Source organism: Falco punctatus, assembly GCF_963210335.1.
Source record: "Falco punctatus genome assembly, chromosome: 2".
Classification (NCBI taxonomy): domain Eukaryota; kingdom Metazoa; phylum Chordata; class Aves; order Falconiformes; family Falconidae; genus Falco; species Falco punctatus.
The window spans coordinates 10,202,419-10,229,677 of record NC_137581.1 but is presented as its reverse complement, the minus strand read 5'-3'; the positions used below and the strand labels follow the sequence as shown (position 1 = coordinate 10,229,677).

General features: G+C 39.7%; 1 protein-coding gene across 2 annotated transcripts in view; it reads left to right on the top strand.

The window, feature by feature from the left end:
* Positions 1-27,259, top strand: part of NOX4 (NADPH oxidase 4) — a 185,842-nt gene that overhangs the window by 90,017 nt on the left and 68,566 nt on the right. For both annotated transcript variants that reach the window (XM_080375146.1, XM_080375147.1), the window contains 5 exons: positions 1,987-2,059; positions 6,636-6,716; positions 11,213-11,441; positions 13,500-13,664; positions 13,813-13,875. In XM_080375146.1, coding sequence (XP_080231272.1) covers positions 1,987-2,059; positions 6,636-6,716; positions 11,213-11,441; positions 13,500-13,664; positions 13,813-13,875 — 611 coding nt within the window. The remainder of the gene's footprint in view (positions 1-1,986; positions 2,060-6,635; positions 6,717-11,212; positions 11,442-13,499; positions 13,665-13,812; positions 13,876-27,259) is intronic.

Sequence of the window (27,259 nt, the reverse complement as noted above, 5' to 3'; positions counted from 1 at the left end):
CAGATCACCCCCAATCCTAACAACTGGTAACTAACATTTATTATTTGTGCTGAAGAAGTGCCCAGGCAGGGACCAAGATTTTGCTGCACTGGGAGTGGTGCAAATAGGCAAAAAATGGTCTTTTCCTAAACTAGTCCAGAACTAGGTTTATTGGCCGATTTTTTTTAACACAATGAAAAGAAGGAATAAGGAGTTTGAAGGATTTATAGCGCCTTTTCACATCAGTCCAGGAAAGAACCTCCTTGTATAAGGGTGTGAGGCTGACAGGGGGAGGAACAAGTATTCAAGGTGGTAGAGGTAAAGAGAGATACGGACAGGGAGGAGAGGGAACGCTAAAAATGCACTGATGAATTGGGGCCAGGTTGTGAGTGATTTCACGTTTGCAGTTTGATGGAGAAGAGAATTGAAGAACTGGATGTAAAAGGTGACCTGTGGCTTGACTGACAGTGTGGGAAGCTGGATCAAGTTCTGTAATGCAATTGGATTGGAAGTATTTGATATATAATCAGAGGGGAGACTGATTGCACACTGCATATCAAATAAGATTAAGAAAGAAGAAGAGAAGAAGCAGGCAACAGAAATAATATGCACGGGTTTTATTGCAGCTGTTTTTAATTGTAACCTGTCCATGAAAGGGTGAAATTATATTTCTTATGCAGTCCATGACAAAACTTCCATTGATTGTGGGACCAGGATTTTTCCTACAGTTTGTAAAACTGAGGGGTGATTTGGGATGTATCAGACTTTTCAACAAGAGGATATTGAGAAGTTTATAAAAAGTTAAGATTTGAAATTGTCTCTTTGTTGCTGAAGAGTCTAAAATCCCAATTAATTATTTAAAAAATTGGCTTGTTCTTTACCATTAGGATATGATCCTGTAAAGGATCCTGAACTATAAAAATCCGTGGTTTTGCCATTTACATCCATGAAAGCTGGTTGAGATGTTTATTTTCTGACTCTAAACCAGCACTTACTTAGCTTTGTGCTTGGTGATTGCCCTGACTTTGTTTGAACCCAAACACTTCGCTTTTAGGGTGGCCAGAGACTATGCTTAAAAACTGTCATTCTTTTTGACGTAATGCTTTATGGCTTTTAGTTTCTGAATTCTTAATTCACATTTCTTAGTTCCTGGGATTCCAGTTTTGAAGATAAGGTGCTCAGAAGAAGTGGTAGCTTTGGGATTTTTCTGATTTATCTTTAGGCTGATGGTTTACTGTGCTTTATGGGCAGGATTCTACTTCAGGGTGAGATGAATCATGCTGTAGAAATACTTGTAACTCTCCTTTGACTTAAAAAAAGCTGAGGATAGACTAGTTTTGGTACAAGTCTGCTTTTGAGAGGATGAGTCCATCTTTAATATTGTTAACCTTTCCTTCTCAAATGCTGGCTGTAGATCCCTGTCACAGACCTTGCTTTGTGGGCAACTTCAAGCATGATACAATGCTATGGAGAGTAATTTCAGGCACTTTCTCATTCCAGGATGAAATGGGTTGGCAAACAATTGTAGTGACAGCTTGCATAGAAATTGATTTGCTTGAAATTCTGCCTCTGACCAGGTTTTTAATTGTTGTGTTCAAGAGAGTTTAAGGTTTGGAAAAAAAGAGAGATATAGAAACTTGTACAGTCAGTCTTACAAATAAACAGTCAGTCTTACAAATAAACAAATAGACAGGATTTTTTCTTGGTGACCTGCTTAGAGACAAATGTCATGTGCAAAAGATTACAGGAGCAAAGACTGATAGGAAATCAGTGATGCATGGTGAAATGCAAGGAAAAGGGTGGTTTTCTCTGGGAAGGTGGGAAGTTACACAACAGCTTTTCTTTCTTATCTAATTTAAAACATGAGTTGTCCTCAAGAGGTAAAAACATGCAAGAGTTTGACTGAGTCATGATTTGTATGTCTAGCAGCATCCACTTTCTTAAAAGGTCGTAGGAGACGTACACCTCTTCGCAGTTCAAATGTCAATTACCTTATGTCCATTTTAGTTCCAGGTCTGACTGGAGTCATTATGGTGTTAGTGTTATTCCTGATGTGTACAGCTTCTACGTATGCCATCAGGTAAGGCATGATCTGTTCATTATACTGAAAAATGCCATTTGAGTAATCATATTCTCGTACTGATTAGAGGGAATGAAAAGTAAATGCAATACAAGGCAAGAATTATTTAAATTAGTGTTAAAAATACCAGTTTTCTTGCCCTATTTTTTTTATTTTTATTTTTACTAGCTTGCAGGTAAATTAGCACAGTGAATTTTGTATTCAGAAATTATAAAACCTGATTAAATTGCCCTCAGAGAAAAATACTGTGTGAAGAATGTGCTCAGTTAAAAATCTAGACCTTTACAAATTTAAATAGTTCTTTTTTTCCTCTTTGTACAGGGAGGCAGTAAACTAAGCATATGGGAAGTTCTGTCCAATGCATAAATTAAGTCCACTGGAAGTAAAATTAGATGATATTTTTATCTTAATTATTTTCACCAATTAATTGCAACAACAAACTGCAAAAGAACAGCCCCAAAAACCCCATCGACGAAACAAATCAAAACAGAATTGTGCTACTTAAGTAGAATGTTGCCTTTTTAAAGCTCTGCTTCTGGTTGTCAGATACATTCTTTTTCATGTCAGTTATAATTCGAAACAGCAATGCAGTATTGGCTCAGAGTAGCTGCTGGGGTTTCCAAAGGTTTGGTCCTCCAGTGGGTTCACATTCTGCACCAACATTATTGAACACACATAGTCCATTTGAGTGACCGGTACCTTGGAGGATCTAGCCCAACATTGTAGCCTTTTTAAGGCTTAGATTCTCCAATTGAAGCGTATAAAATCCCCCTTGATGTTTTATAGCAGTCTCTTGTGAATTCAGAGACTGATTACGTAAATGCATCATCTCAATTCAGTAAACACTGAAGGATATTTTAATTCCGTATCTTCAGACATTAATGGTGCTCCACTGATGCAAGCTAGATATGTGGTTTTGAACTTTGTTGAACTAATTCGCCTTTCCTGAGTAGTAATATTATCAGGTGCTGATTCAAGAAAGTAGTTCAGCAAATACTTGTGCACTTGTTGTTGACAAAGGTAATTCCAGGGTTGAGACCTTTGTGAGGCACTGTAGGCTGCAGAAGTGCAGGATGAGACTTCTGCAGAAGATGTCAGACATGGCTGCGCGTTACATAGTCCACACAGATGGCTCTACTTGCAAAAGAAAGCCAATTTTAGAAATATGGAAAAATAAAACAATTACTTCACTCTGCAGCAGAGAGCCAGAACAAAATCCTGTTTTCTCCAAGGCCATGATAAATTAGAAAAAAAAAAAAAAAGAAAAAAAAAGACAAGAACAGCATTTCTTAATGATTGGGAAACTTAGGAAAGTATATGTTGTTACAAACACATTCTTGGAAATAATAATTTTGGGGTTCTTGCACTAAGGTTTTCATCTTTCAAAGTTACATGCTTGTTATTTCCTTCTTCAATTACTCTGAGTTCAAGTGCTTTCCTGTCTTTCTGCCATCTAGCCTGCAAAATCAAAGCCCTTAAGACATCATCTGCATCTCCTGTTACTCTAGCTGTAATTCTTATTTAGAAATTTTATTCTGACTTCTCCCTCAGGCATGTGGCTCAAGCTTGTCTTTATAGTGTGTTTTCCTAAGGAAACAAGCTTCCACGTGCATATTTCTGTCCCTTTTCAGTCTCCTTCTCTGTGGATTCTCACTCACATGCCTTATGATGGCTGTGGTCACGCTATAGTCTTAGGAAAATTAATTGTAATTGTTCACTGCTTGTCAGAATCTGTGCTTTTTAGAAAGTATTTCGGAGGCTATTATAATTTCTTGGATTTCATCCCTAATCTGCTCTTGCACATTGACCTGCTTAATAATTCCTTCTTTCGTTTGTTCTTCTTGAAATTTTTCTATGCATGATTATCCTGTTATTTTTGTGCCTTTACTTGTTCAGTAAACTGTGTGAATAAATATTAGGAGGATTGAATTAACTGCAGATGTTTTAAAAGGGGAAAGTGAGTATTGTTTGAAAAATTTTCTAAAGTTATGTCCTTTCATACCTGAGAATTAGACCAACGTCTTTTATTCGGTAGTTGTTTGTTGGTAGGGTTATGAAGATATTAGAAAATACAATAAATCCTGTGAATAAATGTTGGCATTTTTACTAACTTTCAAATTAATGTTGATCAAGAGTATTTCCATTAAACACAATCACTAGTGACTTTGAAAATTGTATATTTAAAGGAACATTAATTTTTAGCTACTTCAGTGCCATCCCTTTTGTAGCCAAATATTTCAGCCTTCAATTTCGTCTTCTAAACTACCACATATACACTCTTTTTCAAAACTAACTGTAACAGGGTTAAAAATATTTTTCCAAAACTGTCTTCTTACTGTGTCCCTTTAAAGCATGTCGATCTCCCCTTGTATTTTTCAGCAAGTTAACTCCTGCAGGTGTTCACCTCCAAAATTCTAAAGCAGGTTAACCAAAATTAAAATTAAATATTCAGCTAGCTTTGAAATTTTCAGGACTTTGTGTTTCCAAGAAATGCATTCATTTGGTCAGTAATGTCTATTTTAAGCCTTACGAAGAAGGGAAAGAAAGTAATAAATGTTCTGTAAAACTGTAAAAATATATATGTAGTAGTAGGGAGGTTGAATGTATTCAAATACTGTATGTATCTGTAGGATACACGGTTTAAGGATACAAGTAAGAAATACATAATTATTAAAATGTTGGAAAATATGCTTCATGGTAAGAGGTTCAAGGATCTCCATCCCTTTGGTTTAAGGAGGTGAAGTTGAGAGGACTTCATTACCTTTAGGGAAACTTGATACATATGAGGAACCAGGATTTTGTAGTAGAGGTATCTGAAGGAATGCTGAAACAAGGATAAAATGCTCAACTGGCTGGAAGCTGACATTCAGACATATTCAGACAACAGGTGTGCAGTTAATTTTAATCACTAATAATAACTAACTGTTGAAAACAGCATGTCAGAAGCTGGGATTGACTTTCCATCACTGAAATTTTGAAAAATTGATACATTCTGAAAAAAAATGCTCAGGATCCAATATAAATGAATTCGGTGTGCTGCTTTTGGTGTTGTAGCAAGATACCAGATTTAACCAGAGCTGCAAGACCTGTTTTGGGCCTGGGGGTAAATGTTACTCTCTTTGTCCCTTCCCGTTGTGCTTCCACTCCCCACACCATCATCCTTTACTTCAATCTTGCTTATATAGTTCGCTCCCACAGCTCCTTACAGATAGAGATGAGTGACTGCATGGAAATACCTACCAGAGAGTGGGTAGTTAGAAATGGTTTGAGCAGCCTCAAGGAGGAAGAAGTGTTAGTGTAGTGCTGAATGGGGGAAGGATGGCAGGGGGAAGGGGGGTGTCAGAGCCCCCTGCATTTGTTGGGTTCCTTAGAACTGCCCTTGCTTGGATATTGTTTTGGTGGCCCTCAGATTGTCAAAATTATTTTTTCTGTCGTGAGAAAGAAAATAAGTCCTGTATTGACAGAAACAAATGCGGGGTGCATTCCAGATATGTTGAAGCAAGGGTAGTTTGCTTTTTATGTAAAAGGCTGGGGGGGGGGGGGGGGGGGCGGAAATTCTGAAAAAAGTTAGCTATGTCAGAGGAGTAGCTTCTTAAACTATGTTCTCAGAGTTTAGGTTGTTTTTTTTTCATTTAATAACTGTTTTGGCTTATAAATGGGGGTAGGTTTTTTGGTTTTGGATGGGACTCTCCTACCATGCTGTGTAATGTGAAAGGTATGTTTGTGTGCTATGAAGTAGAGTATTTTCTTAACCATTTGGTTGTTGTTGTTTTTTGGTGACTATTTTACTCAAGCAAAAAACAAACAAGCTTAACAGAAAACAGTTCCAGATGGGTATTTTCTTTGGTCTTGATTCTTTTTATGTTACCTAACCAAGTACTGATGAAAGGAAGCCCTCTTTCCCCTTCGCCTCTCCTGATCCTCACAGTGGTAATGTTCTTCTTGCTCCTCCCAAGAACATCAAACCTAGAGTCCCACGGAATGTGGCCTTCTGCCCCAGAAATTCTCCTACCTGTCCTCTTGTTGCCTTTTGGCTGTAGTTCCCTTTCCTCCTATATCTCCTTCTACTCCGTACCTTCACAAGTTTCTTTTAGCTTTGTCACCAGCCCTTCTGCTGCTATGCTACCTGTTTGTGTGTTGTACCGCAGGGACACATCAAACACTGCAGCCCTGTATTGGGGCAGGGAGGACGTGAGGAGGCACTTGCTGTAAAGAGACTGAGTTTTGAGCCTGGAGACTGAAGAACTATTCTACCTATAAGGATCTGATAGGGTCTAAGTAGGACCTATGGAAGCAGTGAAGTCTTCTAATTGAGGAGGAGTTCTTTAGCTGGCTCTGTACTTTTATGTCCTTCGTCTCTCTTCCTCAGCTTTTTACTTCTGTGCCAGTCACCTGTTCTTCTCAACACTTAATTGCTGGCAAGCACAGTGTGCCTGTAGGAATACATACTGGGCTTTGACTATCCTACATGACTGTGTGGGGTGTATAATGATGTCCTGTGTGCACAGATCTGCTTTTAATGAGCAGTGATTCCATCTGAGTGAAACAGCATTGAAACATGGTTTATTCTTTTCAGGGTTTCAAACTATGACATCTTCTGGTATACGCACAACCTTTTCTTTGTCTTCTATATGCTGCTGATGCTGCACGTTTCTGGGTAAGTAAATGGAAAACACTGTCCCTTTTCCTGAAGCACAGGCAGAAAGAGCAGTTCCCTGGATTGCTGCCTTTCCCAAGCTTGCTTGTGCACAGTGGGCCAGCTTCTTGACAGGATGATATTCTCTCCAGGTTTTTGACAGGGGTTTGTTTAAAACACGTTCAGACTGTAGGTTAGAGAATTGTGTGTTGCTACAGCCAACCAGCACAGACTTCTTCACTTTCAAGTTTATTCCTTGTCCATTTTACCAGTTTCTAGGGGGAAATCAAGAAAACATTGTTGTTTCTTTTTTACTCCTCTTACCTGGCTGCTGAGAGGAGAACATGAAGCAAAGTTGCTCATCCCTTTCTCTTTCCTCTCTACCTTCCATTTTGAGTCCTAAGGAGAGGAAAGGAACGGCCTCACCCTAATTATCTCTTTCTCATTGCTATGATACAAAATTTAGTACTTTTTCTTCTTGTTTTCAAGAACATCAGACTAGTTTTCGTGTGCCAGGAAGCTGATGGTCAGGTCTGTATTGGGCTCAAACAAGCCCAGCTCTACTGCAAGGTAGAGCAGCTTCCACAAGTTACACTGGGTGAAGATCTGGTCCATTAATGGCTCTGAAGTTTCCTTCGTGGATGTAGATGCAGACAGAGATTGGTATAGGAAAGGGAAGGTGTATTTCAATGGCGTTTATTTCTCATGTCATCAAACATCTACTGAAACACAGGGTGCTTTAACGTCTGTGCGACACAGAGTACCGCTGCTTAAAGCAAACAGGGAAAGGTAATTAGGCCTAGCAAGGTCATGGTAGGAATATATTGTTGAACAAAACAAACTCAGCTTGAGGTCTGGTGAACTGAAATAATGAGGTCAAAACAATTGAAACTCCTGGACATAATTCCAGTTCTCTGTGGGCTGGGGGTTTTGTATTGTGTGTTTGTTGGGTTTTTTTTGTATCTATGTTGTTTGTTTGGTTGGTTGGTTTTGTTTTGGTTTTGGTTTTGGTTGTTTTTTTTCTGTGACATAGCTGTTGTTCTTAGCTGGGGAAGATGGATCTAACCTGTTCTCCCCACCCTGGGCCTGGATGACCTTTTACTGTAAAAGTTATTCTTGACGGGTGTTTGTCTAACTTCTTGAAAACACTAGTGACCGAGATCCTCTAACCTCCCTAGGCAATCTGTTCCAGTGATTGCCTTTGGAGTATTTTTCATGTTCAGTTTAATTCATCTCCTTCTCTGTATTATCCTTTGCTCATTGTATTCCTAACCGTGTTGTGACTTCGTGAAGGAAGAGGTCTAGTTGGAGACATTTGCAAACCAAGGCTGCGGTAATACACTGAGCACTAAATAGGCGTCTTGTATGCAGCCTCTTTAGTTTTGAATTGGAAAGTCTTTCAGTGCAAATCTGAAAGAACTGAATGTCAGTTAAAAGTGGGAGAAGTATGAGTCATGGAGAGTGGGAGTCAGTTCAAGATATATAAATGTAGGACTCCACATGTTTTCTAAGTGTTTTTTTCCATTGTAGTCTAATGAGTGCTAATAAATACAGTCAGTGGAGCCTGAATGGTGCTTCAACCAACTTGCTGCTACAAAGACCTATGTTCAAGTGAGCTGCATTGATTTCTGGGCACTGTTGGTGGTATTGATTAGAAGATCACTTCTGAGAAGAAAGGAAGCTTAGATAGCCACGCTTAGGTGCCCAAATGACTCCCGCATGGCATGTCTTAGAGATTTGCAGGCTCATGGCCAGTTACTCCACAGAGCAATGCATCTCCTGTGGCTGAACTGTGCAGGCGGGTTGGGCGAGGATTTACCTGTCTTGTAAGACTCTCCTTTTCGGTATTTCACAGTATTCCTGGATTCTTGTTTTATTTCAAACTATTATGGGTATGTTCTTACAGTATCCTCTTCTTCAGGGTAGTCAGGTTCTTCTCGGCAGTGTATAAAGTGGTATGATTCATCTCTCATGTTACTCGTTTGTTCTTTCAACCCTACCCCAAGGGAGAGGAGAATCTATCAGGGAATTATCCTTAAAGACTTTCATTGCTCTCGTACTTCTTGCAATGTGACTTTCAAATATTTTAGTGGCTTAAGGCTTGGTGCATATCTACATTAATTTATCTGTATTTTAAGCCAGTAATAGCAACAACATAAAATTGTTTACGTAAAATAGAAGCTTGATGTTTCTATTACCAACGTAAAGATCTATAAAATGTACAAAACATTTGGAGCCAGATCCTCAGTGGACCTGAACTTGATATTAATGTGGAGTTAAATGGGTTATGTTGGTTCACAGGAGCTAAGAATAAGACCTTTGTGCTGTCACTAGAGTTATCCAAAGATTTATCTTCCAAAGGCTGAAAATTCTTGTGATTCCACCCACACTGACCTTTAGCAGACCCTTCAAGCAACTCACCTTGAGCAGAAAACAGATGAGAAGATAGGAGCAGTGCCGTTCCCCATAAGAATACTTAGAACCATTGGCCTCTAGCTTATCATCAGAAAAATATGAAGAAATAGTGATATATCATTTCCATCTCCAGCCAGAAGTGAATTTTGTCTCTGTTTTGGGGATGGAAAATTGGGGCACATGTGCCCATGCGAGTCTTGCATGCTGTGTTGCTCAGCTCATAGGACACTTTCACATGACTTATCCTTTTTGTCTCTCCAATTTTTGTTTGCTAAAGATGTCTGTCTCCTGCTTACTGACATCCACACTGAGTTTTAGGTATACAAGTGTTGCACCAAATAAATATATGAAGATATATCTTAGGCTTCTTAAGAGTTATGCAGAACTCAACCTTTATGGGAGCCGGTCTTGGGTGTGTAAGACAACTTGCCTTTCCTTGACAGCCTCGGAAAGGGGAATCATTGCAGCTGCTGTTAACAGGCAGGTTTGTCATTCCAGTTTGCTGCTCAGTTAGCATGTTTGTAATAGTTTAAACAAAATAGATATCACTGGAGAGAATGCTCATGTTTGCAGTTCAGCTATTCATGTCTCAAGGAAAACTTTGAATCCTCTTTTGGGATGTTGTGAGAGCAGAGTAGCTGTGGGAGCAGCTGGCAGGCATGCATACAAGGTTGATTGGAAAAATATCACATGTGCTGTGACTTCCAACTAAATCCATGAGGCACTATATCATTTGTGGAGCAGGGAACTAGCCTAATGCTAGGGGTGTCTGTCACTTTGTAGATATGCAGTGACCAACAGTGATGCCAGATGAGGTGATCTGCATGATCAGACAATAAATGCAGAGAGAAGCATGGGTGGAGGTGCACAGACACCTCCCAAGTGATTCTCCCAGGGCTGAACGTGGACTTCAGAGTGAGCGGGTTCAGCTTCCAAGCTGTACATTATTCACTGGACCATGCGGGAAGCATGTTACTAGCTGTCAGGACTGCATTTCCGTAGGGAAGATTGCCAGTAGCCTGTTGGAGCCCATTTAAGTTGGGAATATTGCAGATGTCGTACTTTGCTTTCTTTTTGTGAATTAAACTCTGTCGCTGCTGCTGCTGTGTGTGTACATTGAGGAGAGGAGGGGGGACCATATGTCCTTATATTTGATTGCATACTTGATGAACCTTCACCACATGGCCTCACCGTGCTCAGAGGGCACGTCTCACCAGACATTGTGTCAGTGTGCATTATTTTCCAGCCAGCACCTCCTATACAGCTGTCATTTAGCCCTTTTTTTTTTTTTTTTTTCTTTCCCAAAATATTCCTTCTTGTGGTTTTACTGTCATCTAATCCAGATTTGGAGGCAAGTAGTACTTCTGAGGATTTTCATTGCTAGTATTATTGTTTCTTCCTCATTTTCAGTGATTTGTTCATGTTTGAGATACCTCAAAACATCTCCTGTTTCCATTTCTTTCTTTATTGTTTCTAGCTGCAGCTGCAAAGTTCTCACTTCATTTTACTATAAATTTAACTTTAGCTTAAAACACAAGCACAGACCCCACAAAATAATATGCAAGAAAGGTTCCTTACCTACCATGCAGGACTTTCTTTTTTGGCTTCTATTTGAGAAAAATGATACTCAAAGGAGCAAGTTACACTGTTGTGTGCAGACCTAATAAACACCAAGTAGCAGGAACATTCCTGCAGTTTATGAATTGGCAGCTTAGGCCACTTGTGATACAGGTTGCCTTAAAAAACAGGGCTTGCTGACTGTAGGGAAGACAAGGAAAACAACCTGGGTGTGATTGAACTGGAAATGTGATTATTTACTTTTTTTTCAAGGCTTCCACAATATCTTCCCCCTTTCAAGCAGTATTAAGCTTGAGGCTGTTCAGTGGGGGAGTGCCAAGTGAGCTGGAAAAGTTAAACCTTGCCTCTAGTAACAGAGGGCTCTAATGTTGCAAAGCTTCGATCTCTTTGAAAGTCTTGAAAACAAATGTAATAGAATTCTTACGGAAGATGAGCCTTGTGACCACTTTCTAAAACCGAATTAAGATAAGTTGCTTAGTTTTGACTGTTATTTCAGTGTCTTTGCTGTTTTTATTTTCCTGTAGGGGAGTGCTCAAGTACCAGACCAACTTAGAGGAACACCCTCCTGGTTGCTTTAATCCTAACAAAACACTCCAACAGAGTATGACGGTGCCAAAGGCTTTTGAAGAGCCATTTCCTGACTATACTACTGAGCCTTTCCCAGAGGACTTACCAGTACCAGAACCCTTTGTACAAAATAACTTTATGGGAATTTGTTCTGAGGAACCCAAGTTCCAGTCACACTTCCCAGAGGTCTGTATGATCCGACGTTTCAGGTATTACAAGCCATGCCAAGTCTTTCAGTCAGCCATAACCACTAATTATTGCTTTTCCAGACCAGATGTTTTAATAATGGAAAATATTATTAAAACCTTTTCAGGCATTCAGAGATTTGGTGGGGAAAAAAACAATCTGTATTAAACCTTGAACTGCATTACAATGTGGTGCATAGAATAGGGTGGAAAAGCGTCAAGAGGTTGGCTGTAATGTTCTTTTTTGTTCAACATGATAAGAGATGTATTGGTCTTGCTATAAATGTGACTTTAAATTACAGCGTAGCACTTCAGAGCAAACATTTATATAACATATTCATAAAGTCCCCTTTGTAAGCATTGTGAGGCGGTAGTTAATTGAAATAATCAAACTTCATTTGTTCTTTTTTTTTACCATGAGGATGCAAGTCATTTCTGGGTTGCAGTTGGTTGTGGTTTGGCTTTGTATAGCCTGTTGTTTGCAGACAGGCTTGTTTTATATGTGGCATGGGTAAATGGGTATAATGACAGTGGGGACGGAAAAGCCTTTTTCTGTTTTGCCTTTTCCTTTTGTTTCTTTATGTTATGTGGCAGCAGGCTTTTTCTTCATCCAAATTTTCTCTTTTCTTTTGAGAAAAGATGAGCTGGGCTGTATTGGCAGGTAGCCTGAGGAAGTTTGGGAATACAGAGTTCACAAGTCCAAGGCCCACCATTCAAGGTGGTCCCATAACAGACCTCACAGGAGTTTTTCTTTACTATTATCATTGTTTTCTATAGAACACATATGTCCCTTACTAGCTGCAGTGGGAACCCATTTTCTATGGATTATGTAATCATAATAAGAAACAGTCAATTCTACATTCAATTCCTCCAAGAAATTATTTGGATTTGGTTTTTTAGTAATACTGCTGCATTACAAGCATCAATTTATATCTGGCCCCATATTACCCACAGGACATCAAACAGCCTTCTTAGGGACTTCAGAGCTTTTCAGAGGAAAAGAAGATCCATGGAAAAAAAGAGCCACTCAGTGTTCTCCTGGCAGCTTGTAACATTATTTAGAACTTTTTTGGATTTGGAAGTGTTTTATGCACTTAGCTATACCAAGTCTAAAAAAATAATAATAAAAAAAAATGAGGCCTTAGGTCTTGTGAGCTACTGAAGTTTGTAACACCAGAGGTGCTTGAGGAAATTAAATAATCTGCTAGTTGAAAGAGATCCTGATGTGTAACTTCAAACACTGGGGAAGGAAGATGGATGCGGGTCGAGGGCACTTCAGTGCTGTGGCTTGAATGACTGAGCACATGTGGAATTAGTAGTTAGCTCTGCCATAAGCTGTCAGTAATTGAGTCGTAGGGTCGGGATGGGATTTAGCTGAGCAGCTGCAAATGTCTCTCTCTGAGGTAGTCACCCAGGGCTCCCCCTATAATCAGTGCAGAGAAACGGTTATTTCCAGGGCATTATTTGCCTAGTGTACACATCTTCCACAGGGGCAAACGAGTGGTGATTCAAAAGAGCCCGTTTCTCTCCCTTTTCTATGATTTTACACTAGTTTAGTATAAGCATAAATTCTACAGCACAAGAATGCTTCTTTCCTAGGTTTTTGCTTGTACCCAAGGTGATTAGAAAAAGTTAATAGTCAAACAATATTGCAAGTCAGACAGTGTTTTTCCATAAAGGTTAACCAGTTTTACAGCACTCTGGTCTGTTAGATTTTGAAACAGTGTACGTACTGTGTCAATCACTGCTGAAACCAGTCGCAGTCTAACTACATAAAACCAGAGTAACATGGTTGCAAATGAGGTCATTAGCATTTTGTTCCTGATGAGGTTTATGATTGAAATTGTTTGTGCTTGTGGATGCTGCCGCTGGTTGGACTGATTAAGCCTCCATAATGCGCGTGGATTTCTGCATGTAGAGAGATACAGAGGTTACTTGTGACCAAAATGCTGTTCCACAATAGATGTGAAATTAGGTCCTGCAAGCACTCATGTAGTTTTGAAATTAGAAAACATAAAATGAAAAGTCCTTGAGGTAACATATTTTTGTTCCCCCATAGACCTGGTTTTGGATTTCTGGACCTCTGTGCTTGTACTGTGTGGAGAGGCTGTACCGCTACATCCGCAGCAATAAACCAGTCACAATAACATCAGTGTTAACCCATCCCTCCAACGTCCTTGAAGTAAGGATGATAAAAGACAACTTTAAAGCAAGGCCTGGTCAGGTGAGTTAATGTGCCCCTAAAAAATTACTGCTCTTTGTGTAGCGTTGTCTATGAGGATGACTTTCACTCTGTAGGTACTAACCTGTCGCTGAATGTTTTGAACATATTTCTTCTATCATTTTATTTTCTCTGGCTGATTTTGTTTCAGTATGTTATTCTACATTGTCCAAGAGTGTCTGCACTGGAAAGCCATCCATTCACCCTTACAATGGTAAGAAATACAGTTTTTTTCCATACTTTCCCTTTTATTTATATTTGGTAAGCAAATGGTCTTTATTTCCTTCAAGGTGAAAATTCCTTCCAGAAGAGCTTATGTTTTCATTCATGAGGGTACCAATGAATTCAAAATGGGATGATTATTATGTATGACAGTACTCAATACATATTTAATTTTCTCCACTGCTGAAAGAATGATAATGGGAATTTTTTTGAAAGTCTTCCATAATTGAAAAGCAATAATAAATAAATAAATAAAGCCCATGTGATTTTGATCATTGTTTCATTACAGAGGTTTCAGCCATTTTTATAGACCTTAAGACAGAATGAGCACAAATTGCAGTGAATTTTCTGTTGTCTTTCCTGTTCAATGAAGAGATATTCCTGCAACTCTCTTTTCCAAAGTTAGAAAAACATCAAGATTAAAAAAGAAATTTCTAAGTGTTCTGCTTTATTTTTGTATTAAGAGATATATTGATGAAAGTGATACACCAGTGAAGTCATACAACATTGGGATTATTACTTACTCAGCTTAATTGATCTAGAATGGGAACTGGACCCCCTGGAGACAGACTGGAATACAATGAAATTGTATATGAACAGACCTGAAGTCCTCCAGGAGTGAGCAGTGCAAATGCCTGGGAGATGCTACCAAAAAAAAATCACTGTGCTGCACTGGCTGTACTGTTACAAAAAGCAGAATCTAAGGTTAAGTATTAGTGGCAGCCTTTTCCTTCCAAAGGGAACAAAGGCTTTATGATTGCCTGAAACGGATATTCTTCTTCAAGAAGACCATGGAGATAAATGCTCAAAGTTGAATTTTTTCTTTGGACTGATAACTGATATCTGGACAGATGACTGCTGTCTGATGCCCACTGAATTGTACTTAGTGCTATGGAACGGCTGAGACATTTTACCTGAGATAATATGTGAAATTCAGAGGGCACAAGCAGGTCCTGTCCACTTCCAGTTCTTTGGTTTTGTGGGGTGTTTTGGTTTGCTTTGTTTTTTGTGGTTTGGTTGGGTTTTTTTTAGTTTCTTTACCTATGTGCCAAGCCAGGAGGCAATTGCTGTCATGGGGGAACCCGCACTAAGTTCCACCCAAAATAAATTTTGTGCTATACATCTGAGAGTGAATCTCACTTAAGGGAAACTGCCTCTGGGTAGCTTGGTGAAGCAACATTGGCACTTGCATAGCCTGATTTTTGCAGTTTTCCTGGCTGTTCGCCTTACCAGTAGAAAGCAGAGGCGTGTGGTTTTTATCTGCTGATAACTCCAGAGGACAATTTTTAAGCCTTCCCACTGTATAGTGCATAAAGATAGCAAGGTGTGCAATGCTGAAAGATAGTGTGCATTGGGTATGATGGAATGCTAGCTGTTTTTTTGAGCAGAATGATTCAGTCAGTATTATTTACATTTTTTATTAGTTTAGTGATCAGAGGATAAATTTAAAGAACTTAGTGTAAGTCTCCGATTGCTCTTTACATTCATTTGGCCCTAGCGTAGCTATATTTGATAAAGTTAGCCCCGTTCTATACCAGTGGACACATTTTATTTAAACATTAATCTCAAAACATCATGTTTTGAATTTGACTGTTCAACTCAGTGGAAATTAAAATAATGGTAATAATTTGATCAATTAGTATTAATTTCACAGTTTGGAAACTATGGGACTGTATAAAGATTTACTCCTATATTATAACACTGCTAAAAGCATGGATTGTGTGATTTTGTTTTCCAGAAATAATGCCATCAAAGAATATTAGGCCAGGTTCAGTAATCTTCTGTGGCAAAACTTACTTGTTATGAGTAGAGGTTTTATCAGAAAAGAAACTGCTGACATGGACCTACTAAGTTAGATCATAGGATTAAGTTGAATAAGTTGTTTTATTGAAGTCAGATTCTTCGCATGAGTTGAGGATTTAATCTAATATTTAAAATGGCATACTATAATAATGCATGCTATGAAAAATTATTTTTGTATAAAACCTCCTAGATCTTGGAGCTATGGAAAATATATATCTTGTTGTGAGTCTGAGTTTTCTTAGTGAATTTAAGTAGCTCATTTATATTCAGATAATGTGCAGTATATCTCCGATACATAAGTCTAGTTGATAAATTACAGTTTGTGTAATTTTTACAGTCACGTATTAAATATGTAACATTAGAACTAGCAACATTCACTCATGCACAAGACATTATATTTTAAGTATGTAATACTAGACCAGGCAATTTCTGTTCATACTCAGTGCATCATACTTTAAAATACAGTGATATCCTTTGGCATAACAGCATATCCTTCAAGACTGCATATATATTTTAACTGTTACAAGATATGAAATTACCACTGAGTTTCAGAGCTTCATTTTTATTGCCACAAACAAACTTAAGTAGAACATCAGCTATGCTGGAGAAATGCTGTTATTGGGTAAATGGCTGTTTTACAGCATAATGAGGATTTGAAATGTCTAAAGTTTATGAGTCTTTTTGCCCAGCCTAAGCAGGGGCCAGTCATTTCCACACGTCTTTCTAGGTCATACAGTATGCCTTGGGCTCCTGTCCTGCTTAGAAAGCTTTTCTTTTTTGTTGTTCAATATGATGCCAAACATGGGACTGTGCTTATAGAGTGTGTAGGCAATAGCTTAACTCAGTATTTGTTCGGCTCCCATCTGACCTACTTGTAGTTAGCAAACGATCTGGAACACTACTGCTGTTTGTTTTGTTGGATGATGACAATCTCTGGATTATTTTTCTAGGCTGTTGTAGGAGCCTAGTAGAGCTCCTACTGTAGAGCCACAGTGAGAGCTGCATGAGAGGCACGTGGGGCTTCAGATACTGGAAGCGCAGTGCAGTGGTGACTGCAGCAGAGCTAGGGGAAAGACCACAGCCGCCTTCTGGCGCTGTTGTCCTGCTTGGAGTCATAGAATGGTTTGGGTTGGAAGCCACCTTTAAAGGTCATCTAGTCCAATCCCCCTGCAATGAGCAGGGACATCTTCAACCAGACCAGGTTGCTCAGAGCCCCGTCCAACCTCACCTTGAATGTTCCCAGGGATGGGGCATCCGCCACCTCTCTGGGCAACCTGCGCCAGCGTTTCATGACTCTCAGTGTAAAACATTTCTTCCTTCTATCTAGTCCGAATGGACCCTTTTTTAGTTCAAACCCATTACCTCTTGTCCTGTCGTAACAGGCCCTACTGAAAAGCCTGTCCCCAGGCGCTGTGTCATGGCCTGTTTAAGCTGATGAAGCATCTCACTGTACCTGGAGTATGCTTAAAAGACAAGAAACGTCCAGTTCAGGCATATCTTTGTACTCTAAGTGAGGACTATAAGCAAAAGTGGAAAGGAAAGGGTAAGTCAGCATGAAGGAGTCATGCAGATATTTTACTAGTCCCTTCCCTGTTTGAGGTTGTGTAATATTTACAGTTTAGTTCAGTTTCTTACATAACACCAGGGTGGAGGAGAACACTGGGAGGCTGTGTAAAGGGCCTGAACCCACTCCCATTGCACTCTGGCAAAGCTCCCGTGTGTTTTGCTTGGAGCCAGAGGGAGCTCTGAGTCGTAACCAAGTGAACATAAAGAGGTAGGCATTGTTCAGAAATTTGTGCAGTGCCGTTTATTTTCTTTTCCTTTTTGTCATTTGAAAATGTTCTTCCCCCCCTGCTGATGGAAGGAATGAGCAGAAGTCATTGGTGCAAAATGCACACGGTAATTTGGAGAAGCAAAATCCATGTTTCTCTGAACTCAGAACGGCTAGTCTGGTTTCTTTGCTAAGCTGTGACCTGGCTCTACTGTCACAGAATCACAGATCGGTTGAAATTGAAAGGGACCCCTAGAGAGCACCCAGTCCAACCCCCTTGCTCAGACAGGGCCTCCTAGACTCAGTTGTTGAGGACCATGTCCAGATGACTTTTGAATATCTCCAAGGATGGAGACACCACATCCTCCTTGGGCAACTTCTTTCAGTGCTCAGTCACCCTCACAGTAAAAAAGCATTTTCTGATGTTCAGAGGGATCCTCATGTGTTTCACTTTGTGCCCATTGCCTCTTGTCATGTCACTGAGCACCACTGAAAAGAGCCTGGGTCCATCGTTTTTGAACCCTCCCTTCAGGTATTTATAGACATTGACAAGATCCCCCTGAGCCTTCTCTTCTCCAGGCTGAACAGTCCCAGTTCTCTCAGCCTTTCCTCATAAAGACACGTTCAAGACCCTTAATCATCATCATGGCCCTTGGTTGGACTGTGTCCACTATGTTCATGTCTCTCTAGGAGTGAGGAGTCCAGAACTGGACACAGGTGCTCCAAGCGTGGCCTCACCACTGCTAAGTAGAGATGAAGGATCACCTCCCTCAACCTGCTGGCAGTGTCACTTGTACACTCTGAAGTTCAGGCACTCAGAGATCCCAATTTTCCCTCATGATCTATGTGGAAGCTGGCATGTTTTTAACTCCATTTTTGAAGCATGCTTCCACTTTTTTATTAATTTTTTCCCCCACTTTTTTTTATTCACTTTGTATGCACTTCTGTGATTCCTTGACTTGTTATCCATTGGGAAGGCTGGGAATGGTGATGAAGGGATGACCCAACACCTGAGATTCCTGCAACTGACCAGCTGGCCAGTTCTAGGTAGTTCATAGTGGGCTACTTGCTTCATATAGTCTTCATTGCTCCGTTAACTTTGATTTTACTTTAACAAAATGCTTTCTTTTTAACATGTTTTACCATGCTTCTTTCACTGGTTTCGATACACAACTGTACACAACTGTTACTATGCTGTGTAAAACGCTGAGTAACATTTTCAGTCCTGTATGCCCTTGTGTCCAATTTACTTACTTTAGATAGGACATTTTTGCATCTTAGGATTGAATCTGAGCAGAATACAGTCAGCTCCAAGTTATTTTATTTTCTGTAAAAAAATATTTTAGTTAAGGGTTTGTAAAGGGACAAATTATTTTTGTGTGTTTCTACTTGATGCACTTTTTAAAGGTGATATTTCTTTCAGACCGAGTGTATAGTATGGTCTGGAGATCAGATCATCCAAAGAAACATTAGGAATTTTCTTTTTAGTGCTATGCTTCCCAAGACTGACATTTCTTCACACTTTTGTGGAAGAAAGTATGGATCTCATCTGCTGTGGAATGCAGTTTAAATGTCATTGGCTATAACAATCTTTAAAGCCCTTGGAAAAGAAAACAAGCGTTAGCAATAGTACAGATTTCTAGTAGAAAGGATGGTCCTTCATCTTTTTTCTTTTCTTTTTTTTTTTTTTTTTTTCTTTTTTAACATTTTGGAAAGTGTTTGTTTCTTCTGACTTCATTCTGGTTGCTCTTTGTTTTAACCTGTATGAACAAGAAGAGACTAAGGCTTCCAGCTTACTATAGCATTGGTTTTCTTTCCATGTCCATGTTACATTTTCCATGTGGTGTTGAGTTCCCTCTCCTTCCAGACATTTAACCACACTACCGATTATTTGCAGCAGCGTGAAGCCATAGTATTGACCATTTACGGCTGCATGCTTCATTTTTTTCGCTAATTAATGACTTCAGAAGTAGTTTCCTATTTAGAATACATGTTAGTGTCTTACCAGAGAAGTCACCTTTTCTGCTATGTTTTTGGAATTTCTTGCATTGGCATGCAGTGTTTGGCAGTAAGCCTCATGGAAGTAGCCTTGTGTTTTGCAGATGTTAAGTGCTTCAGAAGATGTGCTGGGTCCTTTCATGCAGCCTTTGCTGAATCTACTACAGAGTCAATGCAAGCCACAAACTCTCATGGGCTGCAGTTTAGGCAGCTTGGCTACCAAAAGATTGGTGTCTACTCCCAGCACCTCATAAACCTTGGTAGTGTTGTTGTTTTAGTAGTGTTGATTTGCTGGTGGCGAAAGAAGGTAGGAAACAATTATATCACTTCATGTGGAAATTAGATTGTGATGTCCTTGGAAATAAGGACAAAACCAAGAGGTGAATTCTTCTAAATTTGGAGATGGCTCAGATCTGAGGTTTGGTGAAACTTATACTCTGCAACAACCATACACATGTCCAGGATCAAATGATCTGTTATCCCAAATCCTGGACAGTTTTTGTTGTCACTGGCTGCTGTCACACCTCCATTTCCCTTTGAAGATCAAGTCTGTGTTGCACAATGATAGGAGCTACCGTTCCGCCGTTGTGGCGTGAATCAGAGCTTACTTAAACTGCTGCCTGAATAGCTTAAAGTTTAAAATCCTTCCTTCTGGTGCATGCATGGAAGAGTGCAAACTGTTCAAAACCCTTCTTTCGGCGAGGGCCATCTCTAAACTAGAAATACCACTTCTAAGGGGAAAAGAAAACTTAATCCTGATGGTACATGTAGTAGTGAACTAAGTCTTTCATCAAAGCTTCATTCCTGCTGTTTTTCACAGTGGTGGCTACTGAGGAGAGCCCAGTAGGTGCTGTGGTTGTTGAATGAGTCAGTGCAGTATCCTTTTTGCTGAAGTTGAAGTGCTGATGGAAAGGCTTCATTAAGTTTTGTTTTACCCAACAGCGTAGATCTGCTGTTTTGAATAGTAATTTATTTTTTTTTCCCCAGCTAAATTACTGGGAGTCAAATGATTGCCCTCTTTCATTTCTGACAATTGTGTATGTATAATAAATTATCTTGTCAGGTATTTTGACACTTCACTGTAACAAGGTACCCAAAGTATTACTTTAATACCCAAAACATGAGATATCAAGAGTTTTATGCATTATATGCAGACATTGAGACAAAACCTCCTGTAGACGGGCACTCGTGGCACGCAAAGCAGACGAAGGGAAGTGCTTTTGGCTACTCAGTACTGCTGTAGTATGAGGGTAAGAGACTTTTCCAAGAGACATTCAGGGCAGGAGCCAAACTTAAATCCTCTGAGCCACATTATTCCATTGACTAGAGAAGGTGCTAGAATTAGTCCCTGGGAATCCCCCCTTGGATGCTGTAGGTGCTGGGGAGGAGGTGCTGGGACTAGATGATCTTTGAGGTCCCTTCCAACCCAAAGCATTCGGTGGTTCTGTGATTCTGTGATGTAGATGACTGGTTATAGTACTGTACCTAAATGTCTCAGAGCTATTGCTTATTCATAGATTTTCTACCTTTAAGATTTTTGTTTTGTTTTGATTTGATTTTTTATAGATTGAGTTTTCCTTGTTACCTCGTCACCTCTCTTTAAGTCCATTTGGTGTCTGGATTTAGGCATGATGGGATTAAAAAGATGATGAACCTGATCTATACATTTACATTTGTGGCTGTGATGCCTTGTCAAAAAGGTCTCAGCAAATAATACATGAGTCTAAACAATGTCACAAGTAACACACTGATTTGTAAGAGAAAACCAGTGGTTTGTAGAGCCAAGGTTGTCTTTATCTCTGGATAATCCAGAGTTTATTTAAAATCAGTGATGGTGTCAACAGTCTAGCAGTGAAGTTTTAACTCTAAGCTTCTTTTAAGCAATGTACTTTTGTACAAGGAGCAAAACTGGAGATGATGGAGAAACGCATGTCCTGTGCTGTAAATTTGAGAAGTAAACTATCCACAACAGGAAAAGCCTAGGAGCCAAATTCTGAAATACTTCATTAAAAAAAATAATCGAAAAGTTGTTGGAAGTTTGCCTGAGTAAGAAGTATGTAAGGACATCAAGAGAGTTCATACTGACAGATAAATACAATAAAACCAAAATCTAACACGATGACATATTAATAAGTTTTTTTTTTAAATATCTTGTACAAATGGTTATGAAACTTGTCTTTATGAGATGATTTACAGAGCATTTAGGGAAATGCAGATATTGTGAAGTATCTTGCTGGCAAACTAAAATCCCTAGAGCTTGCTTGTTCTTCATAGAAGTAGAAAATCTAGCAGCTGTTTGACAAAGAATTCAAGTAAAACAAAAATAGGATAGATTAATATGTCAGATGGCTTTAGTACTTCCTTGCATTTGTTTGTTTGGTTTTTGGGGTTAATGGTTTTGGAGTCTGTATAAAAACCCTAAATAAACCTTGACTTTAATTTAAACTTAAAAATCTGACCCTTGGATCAAGGTAACGCAGAAATTGTTACATTCAAGTTCACTAGATCCTGAGTTGTCCTTCAGCAGATACTTTAAACAGAAGATCCCTCTCACGAGCAGTATCTTTTTCTGATGTTATGAAAGTAAATTTACAATATATAACAAGCATCTAGTGACTTTAGCAGAGACGTGAGTTTTCTTGCATCAGAGGTGTTGCTTCTAGGGTAGCTGCTAGGTCAGGTTGGAGAAATGTCTAGGAAGTGCAGGAGAATGTCAAAATGAAAAACAAACAAACAAACAAAAGAAAACCAACCAAGCACAACTTTTAAACATGTGTCTGCATACCCTTGGAGGACTTGGAGAAGCAGCCTTGGGCAGAAACATTGATCTTCTGGCTTTTACTCCTTCAGGGACAAAGCCTTGCGTCCTGAGCATCCTGTGAGGTTGTGGTTTGTTTTTTCCACTAGCTAGCAATTTGAAATGCATAAACTATATGGGTTGAATATTGCTAGGATTGAAAAATTTTCACTGTGTTATAGGGAATTGGACTTGATGATCTTTACAGGTTCCTTCCAACTTGTGCATTCTGTGGTTCTGTGATTATATGAAAATGTAATGAGTCTGCTGGGGTGGAAGGGTAGTCAGCAAGTTTTTGCCTTGGTTTTGCTGGAGTGAAATACTGGCTAGGCTGTAGGAGTGTGTCTTTGTAGCGGCAATAGAGGAGCAGCTGGGCTATTACAGAATTACTGGAAAACAAATAAAGTAATTTCATTTGATTTATTTCCCAATTTATATCTGTTATGCCACTTTATATGTATTTCACAGTTATAAGTCTGTTAGTCTATTTGCAGTCCTAAGATACCTATTACAGTAAAGACTTGTGTCGTCTTGTGGTGCAAGAGTGAAATCAAGGAACTCAAAGTCTGAGATAGAGACCTAAAAAACAAAAAGATTGTTCTGAACACAGCGTAATTTAACAACAGAGGCTTCAGGGAATGAAGTTGCAAATGCTGAACGACAGACTCACAGCAATTAGTGGGTGTGGGTTTGTGGTTTGTGTTACAGAAGAAGTTAGACCTCAGATGACCAGAAGGATCCTCCTTGACACTGCAGCTCACCAGTGATGCATCCTGAGCACCCCACAGTGTTATGGTGTGTTTTTTCCACTTAGCTAGACTGCAGGTGTCTTACAACCAGGAATATGGGGAAAGGGAAAAAGTGTTTGGGATGTATTTCTGCAGCCAGGCTTCTTGCAAGGAGTCACCTCTACAACGGGAGGGCTCTGGCTGAAGCAATAGGTATTCAAGACATGGTGGTCTCTCCATCATTCAGACACCCTTGGTACTTAAATAGTGTTCCACAGTTAGGATTTCCCCACGCTCAGAGATGTTATAATGTCTGCTGATGTCTGCCAGTTAAGTTAGGATAGCTGTAAGACAAAGTCTAACAGGAGAAAGTTTTAGACAGTATCTGATGTGTAAAGTAACATGAAACAGAAAAATAAACAAAGCCATTTCAGAGAATCTCCTAGCCTTTGGGGCAGAAATGTGTTTAAAAGAGTAACTCCTCTGATTAACTTTTTTTTCCTATGAAATTTGCTTCTTATGGGATTCATTAGTTAAAGCAGGGGTAGCCAGTGTAGCAGAGTTCACCTCCTGTGAGTCAGACTAAGTCTAGCTACTATTTTTTGGCTACCTTTATATAGCGTGTCTGTGTTTGTCATCACTCCCCTTGATTTTCTAATGTCGGGATGAATCATTTTAAGAATGTTTATATCAGTTCTGTGTGAAACCAGACAAGCTACAGCTTACTGAGCTTCAGAGGTTCACAGCTGAAAACCTTTTCTTCTTCTTGCTGCCCCCAGCTCCAGAAGGGAAAGTTCAGTTCTTCCCCGCCCCGTCCCCCCCCCGCCCCGTCCCCCCCCCCAATTCTGCTGCTTTCCCAAACATGCTAAGATTTTAATGTGTTTTTCTTGATGTGTAAGGGTTCATCTGAGTCTGGAGCAAGGACGGGCTGATGACACAGGGTTCGCAGTGCAGCTGGATCACCCTGGCAGGCAGACAGAGGCACGGAAACAGATCAGGGGCTCAGCAGTGGTTGGGGTCCCTGCCAGGATATCTGCAAATCCATATTCGGTTCATATCGTGGGTTTTTCCCCCGAGATGAAAGCCTTCTTTGAAGGAGTTTCCCTTTATTTGAACAAACTCCTCAATCAGCTTTTTAGTTCCCCAGTTCAGACAAAGATGAGGTTTCACTTTGTTCTTCCCGCTGTGGCACAGATCTTTGAAACCTTGGGCACTGTTCAGGCTACCTGCTACAGCGCCAAACACAGAAGCTGGTGTTTACTGTGGTGCATCAGCTTGAAAGCATTATCTCCACATGGAACTCGTAAGGAGCTTTATTTGCAGAACCACATGGGGGCACATAACTTGGGTATCCCTTGCATCTCCTTTTTTTCTGATGATAGGTATTTGGCAGTGTTATCCTGGTGTATGCATCAGCGCTTCCGTGGCAGTGCTGTAATCAAGACCGAACGTCAAGAGTCTTCTCAGTTCTTGTGGTAGAGATGTACAAAACTGGAAACTTTCAGGAAATAACTTTCTATTTTCTTGCTAGATTGCTGTTGACTCATCCCAACTCCTTGGAACTCGAGGTCTAAAAGGAGTGTTTACAATATTTCAATAGTATTTAACACCATTAAATTTCAGTAAGGCTTGTTCTGTTTCTTGATCTGGCCAGGATTCTTGTCTGGGAAGAGATACCAGTAATGTTAAATATCCAGGGTATTCTAAGATGGAAACAGATGCTGATAACATAGATTTCATTTGCTACATGTGCTCTCCTATGCGCGGATTCCTCAACTGCTCATTGCCTCCAATAGATTTTTAAACGAGTATAAATTGGGTGTAATAGTAACTAGTGCACTCACTTTGGGGTCATATGAAAGCAAGGCACAGAGAACAACTGAGAGTCATGTTCACAATGTAAAACTGATAAATAAAATACATTTCAAGTCTGTTTTAATCTAGTAGTGCATTAAACATAAAATAGTTAAATTATTAAGATTATTAAAAATGTTAATCTTTTTTTCTCATCATAGAGGTGAATAATAGAGCTACAGCTACTGATGAGTGCAATTAATTTGGTGGTTTATAAGCATAAAGTCCTCCAGGGATTGTTGCAAATTCCTTGTGTGATAATTTGCATTTGTATTTCAAGTTAGCTTGGAAAAAAAGGAAAAAAAAAATATGGAAAGGTGTTTTTTCATCAAGATATAGAATAATCTGTATTCCATAATTTTTTCTACATATAAAATACTATTCTCAGTGCTCTGATTGTGAAAATACTTACAAACCCACAGTAAAAATAGGCATTGTAAACTTGCTCACATAGGATTAATAACTCTGAGAAAATCTACCAGCTTTCCAATGCTGAGAGCGTAGTTTGGTTTCTCCAGGGGTGGAAATCTGCAGAGCTCTATTAAATTTAACAGAATTCCTTTGATTTCGAGTTGTTTTTGGAGGATGGCCAGATGCTGGCAGATAACCTGATTAGTGTAGACGTTCCTACCTGTAAAATCTTCCTTTTTAAAGGTATAGATAGCTTGAGGTTAGAATAAGATTAACATAGCTTCATGTAATTACACTATCTGCCACAGTTAATTTGTGTACTGTAGCATTTTAATCAAATGACTGTGGCAAACAGGGTTCATTTAACTCTTCAAAATGCGGAAAGAACTACTGACAAATGCACTTGTCCCTTCTCATGACAGACTTTTCAAGTTAGTGATTTACCTGTTTGGAAAACATTATTTAAGGTAAAGGAGCTAAGAGAAAGCCTTATATATATATATATATATATATATATATATTTTTTTTTTTTCAGGTTTGCCTAATCTTTACAATTTGCTTTTGAGCAGTATACTGGGCAATAAGGGAAAAATAAGGGGCTGCATGCAGCTCTTGCCACAATACGGTTAATAGTCACTGGATTGTTTCTCAGGGCTCCCAGATTAAAAGGAGCAAGGGGAAGTTCAAGTATTATTTGCCAAAACACATTTTAAAAACAATTTTAATTGTTTTTGTTCACAGCTGCAGAGAGAGGACATCATGCATTGCTGAGGCCGCTTTGATACGCCTTTATTTGACCGAGGCTTATGTGCTTATTCTCATGTTTTCCAATTCAAGAGGGTGCTTCAGCTTATGCTTGTCTTCATAGAAAATAAATAGATGTCAGTTTAAATGTGTGTATGAGCTGACTGTAATAAGGATCTTGAAACAGCGTTTAGCTGCGCAGTGTTTTAAAGATGAGATGTGGCAAATTAAAAGTAAAATAGGTGATCAGGCACTTAGACATGTAAAATGAGAAAGAGCACCATAATTCACAAGTTTTTTGACACTGTTTCTCATAAAATCCTCATAGATAAATTGATGAAGCGTGGAGTAGGTGAATGGGCAGGGAAGTGAGTGGAAAACTGCATGAACTGCCGGGCTAAAAGGATTGTGATCAGTAGCACAAAGTCCAGCTGGAGGCCAGTCAGAAATGGTGAAATGGTCAGAAATGACCTCAGGGGTAAATACTGGTTTGCAAATTATACAAAACTGGGAAGAGTGGTTGATACACTAGGTGGTTGTGCAGCCATTAAGGGAACTTGAGAGTCTGGAAAATTGGGTGGACAGTAATCTCATGAAGATCATGAAAGGGAATTGCCAAATCCTGCCACTGATGAGGAATAACCCCAGGTACTAGTACACGATAAGAACTGGCTGGCTGGAAAGCAGCTCAGCAGAGAGTTGACCAGGAGGTCCTGGTGGACACCAAGCTGACCATGAGCTAACAATGTGCCCTTGCAGCAAAGAGGGCCAACAGCCTTCTGGGCTGCATTAGGCAGGGCATTGCCCGTAGGTTGAGGGAGGTGACCCCTCTCCTCTGCTCAGCACTGGTGAGATATATCTGGAGGTCTGTGCCCAGTTCTTGGCTCCCTGGTACAAGAGAGACATGGACATACTGGAGCACAAAGGGCCAGAAATGGAGCATCTCTTACATGAGGAGAGGCTGAGATAACTGGAACTGATGGAGGAGTGAAGAAAACAGAGCCAGACTCTTCTCAGTGGCACCTAGTGACAGGACAACACAAGCTGGAATACAGAGGTTCCATCTGAACATAAGAAACCCCCCCCCACTTTTTCTGGGAGGGTGAGACAGGTAGCTCAGAGAGGCTGTGGAGTCTCCATCCTTGGAGACATTCAAAGTTCAGCTGGACTCTGTTGTGAGCCACCTGCTGTTGCGGACCCTGCTTGAGCAGGAGATTGAAGCAGTCAGTCTATAGAGGTGCTTTCTAGTCTCAGCTATCCTATGATTCCG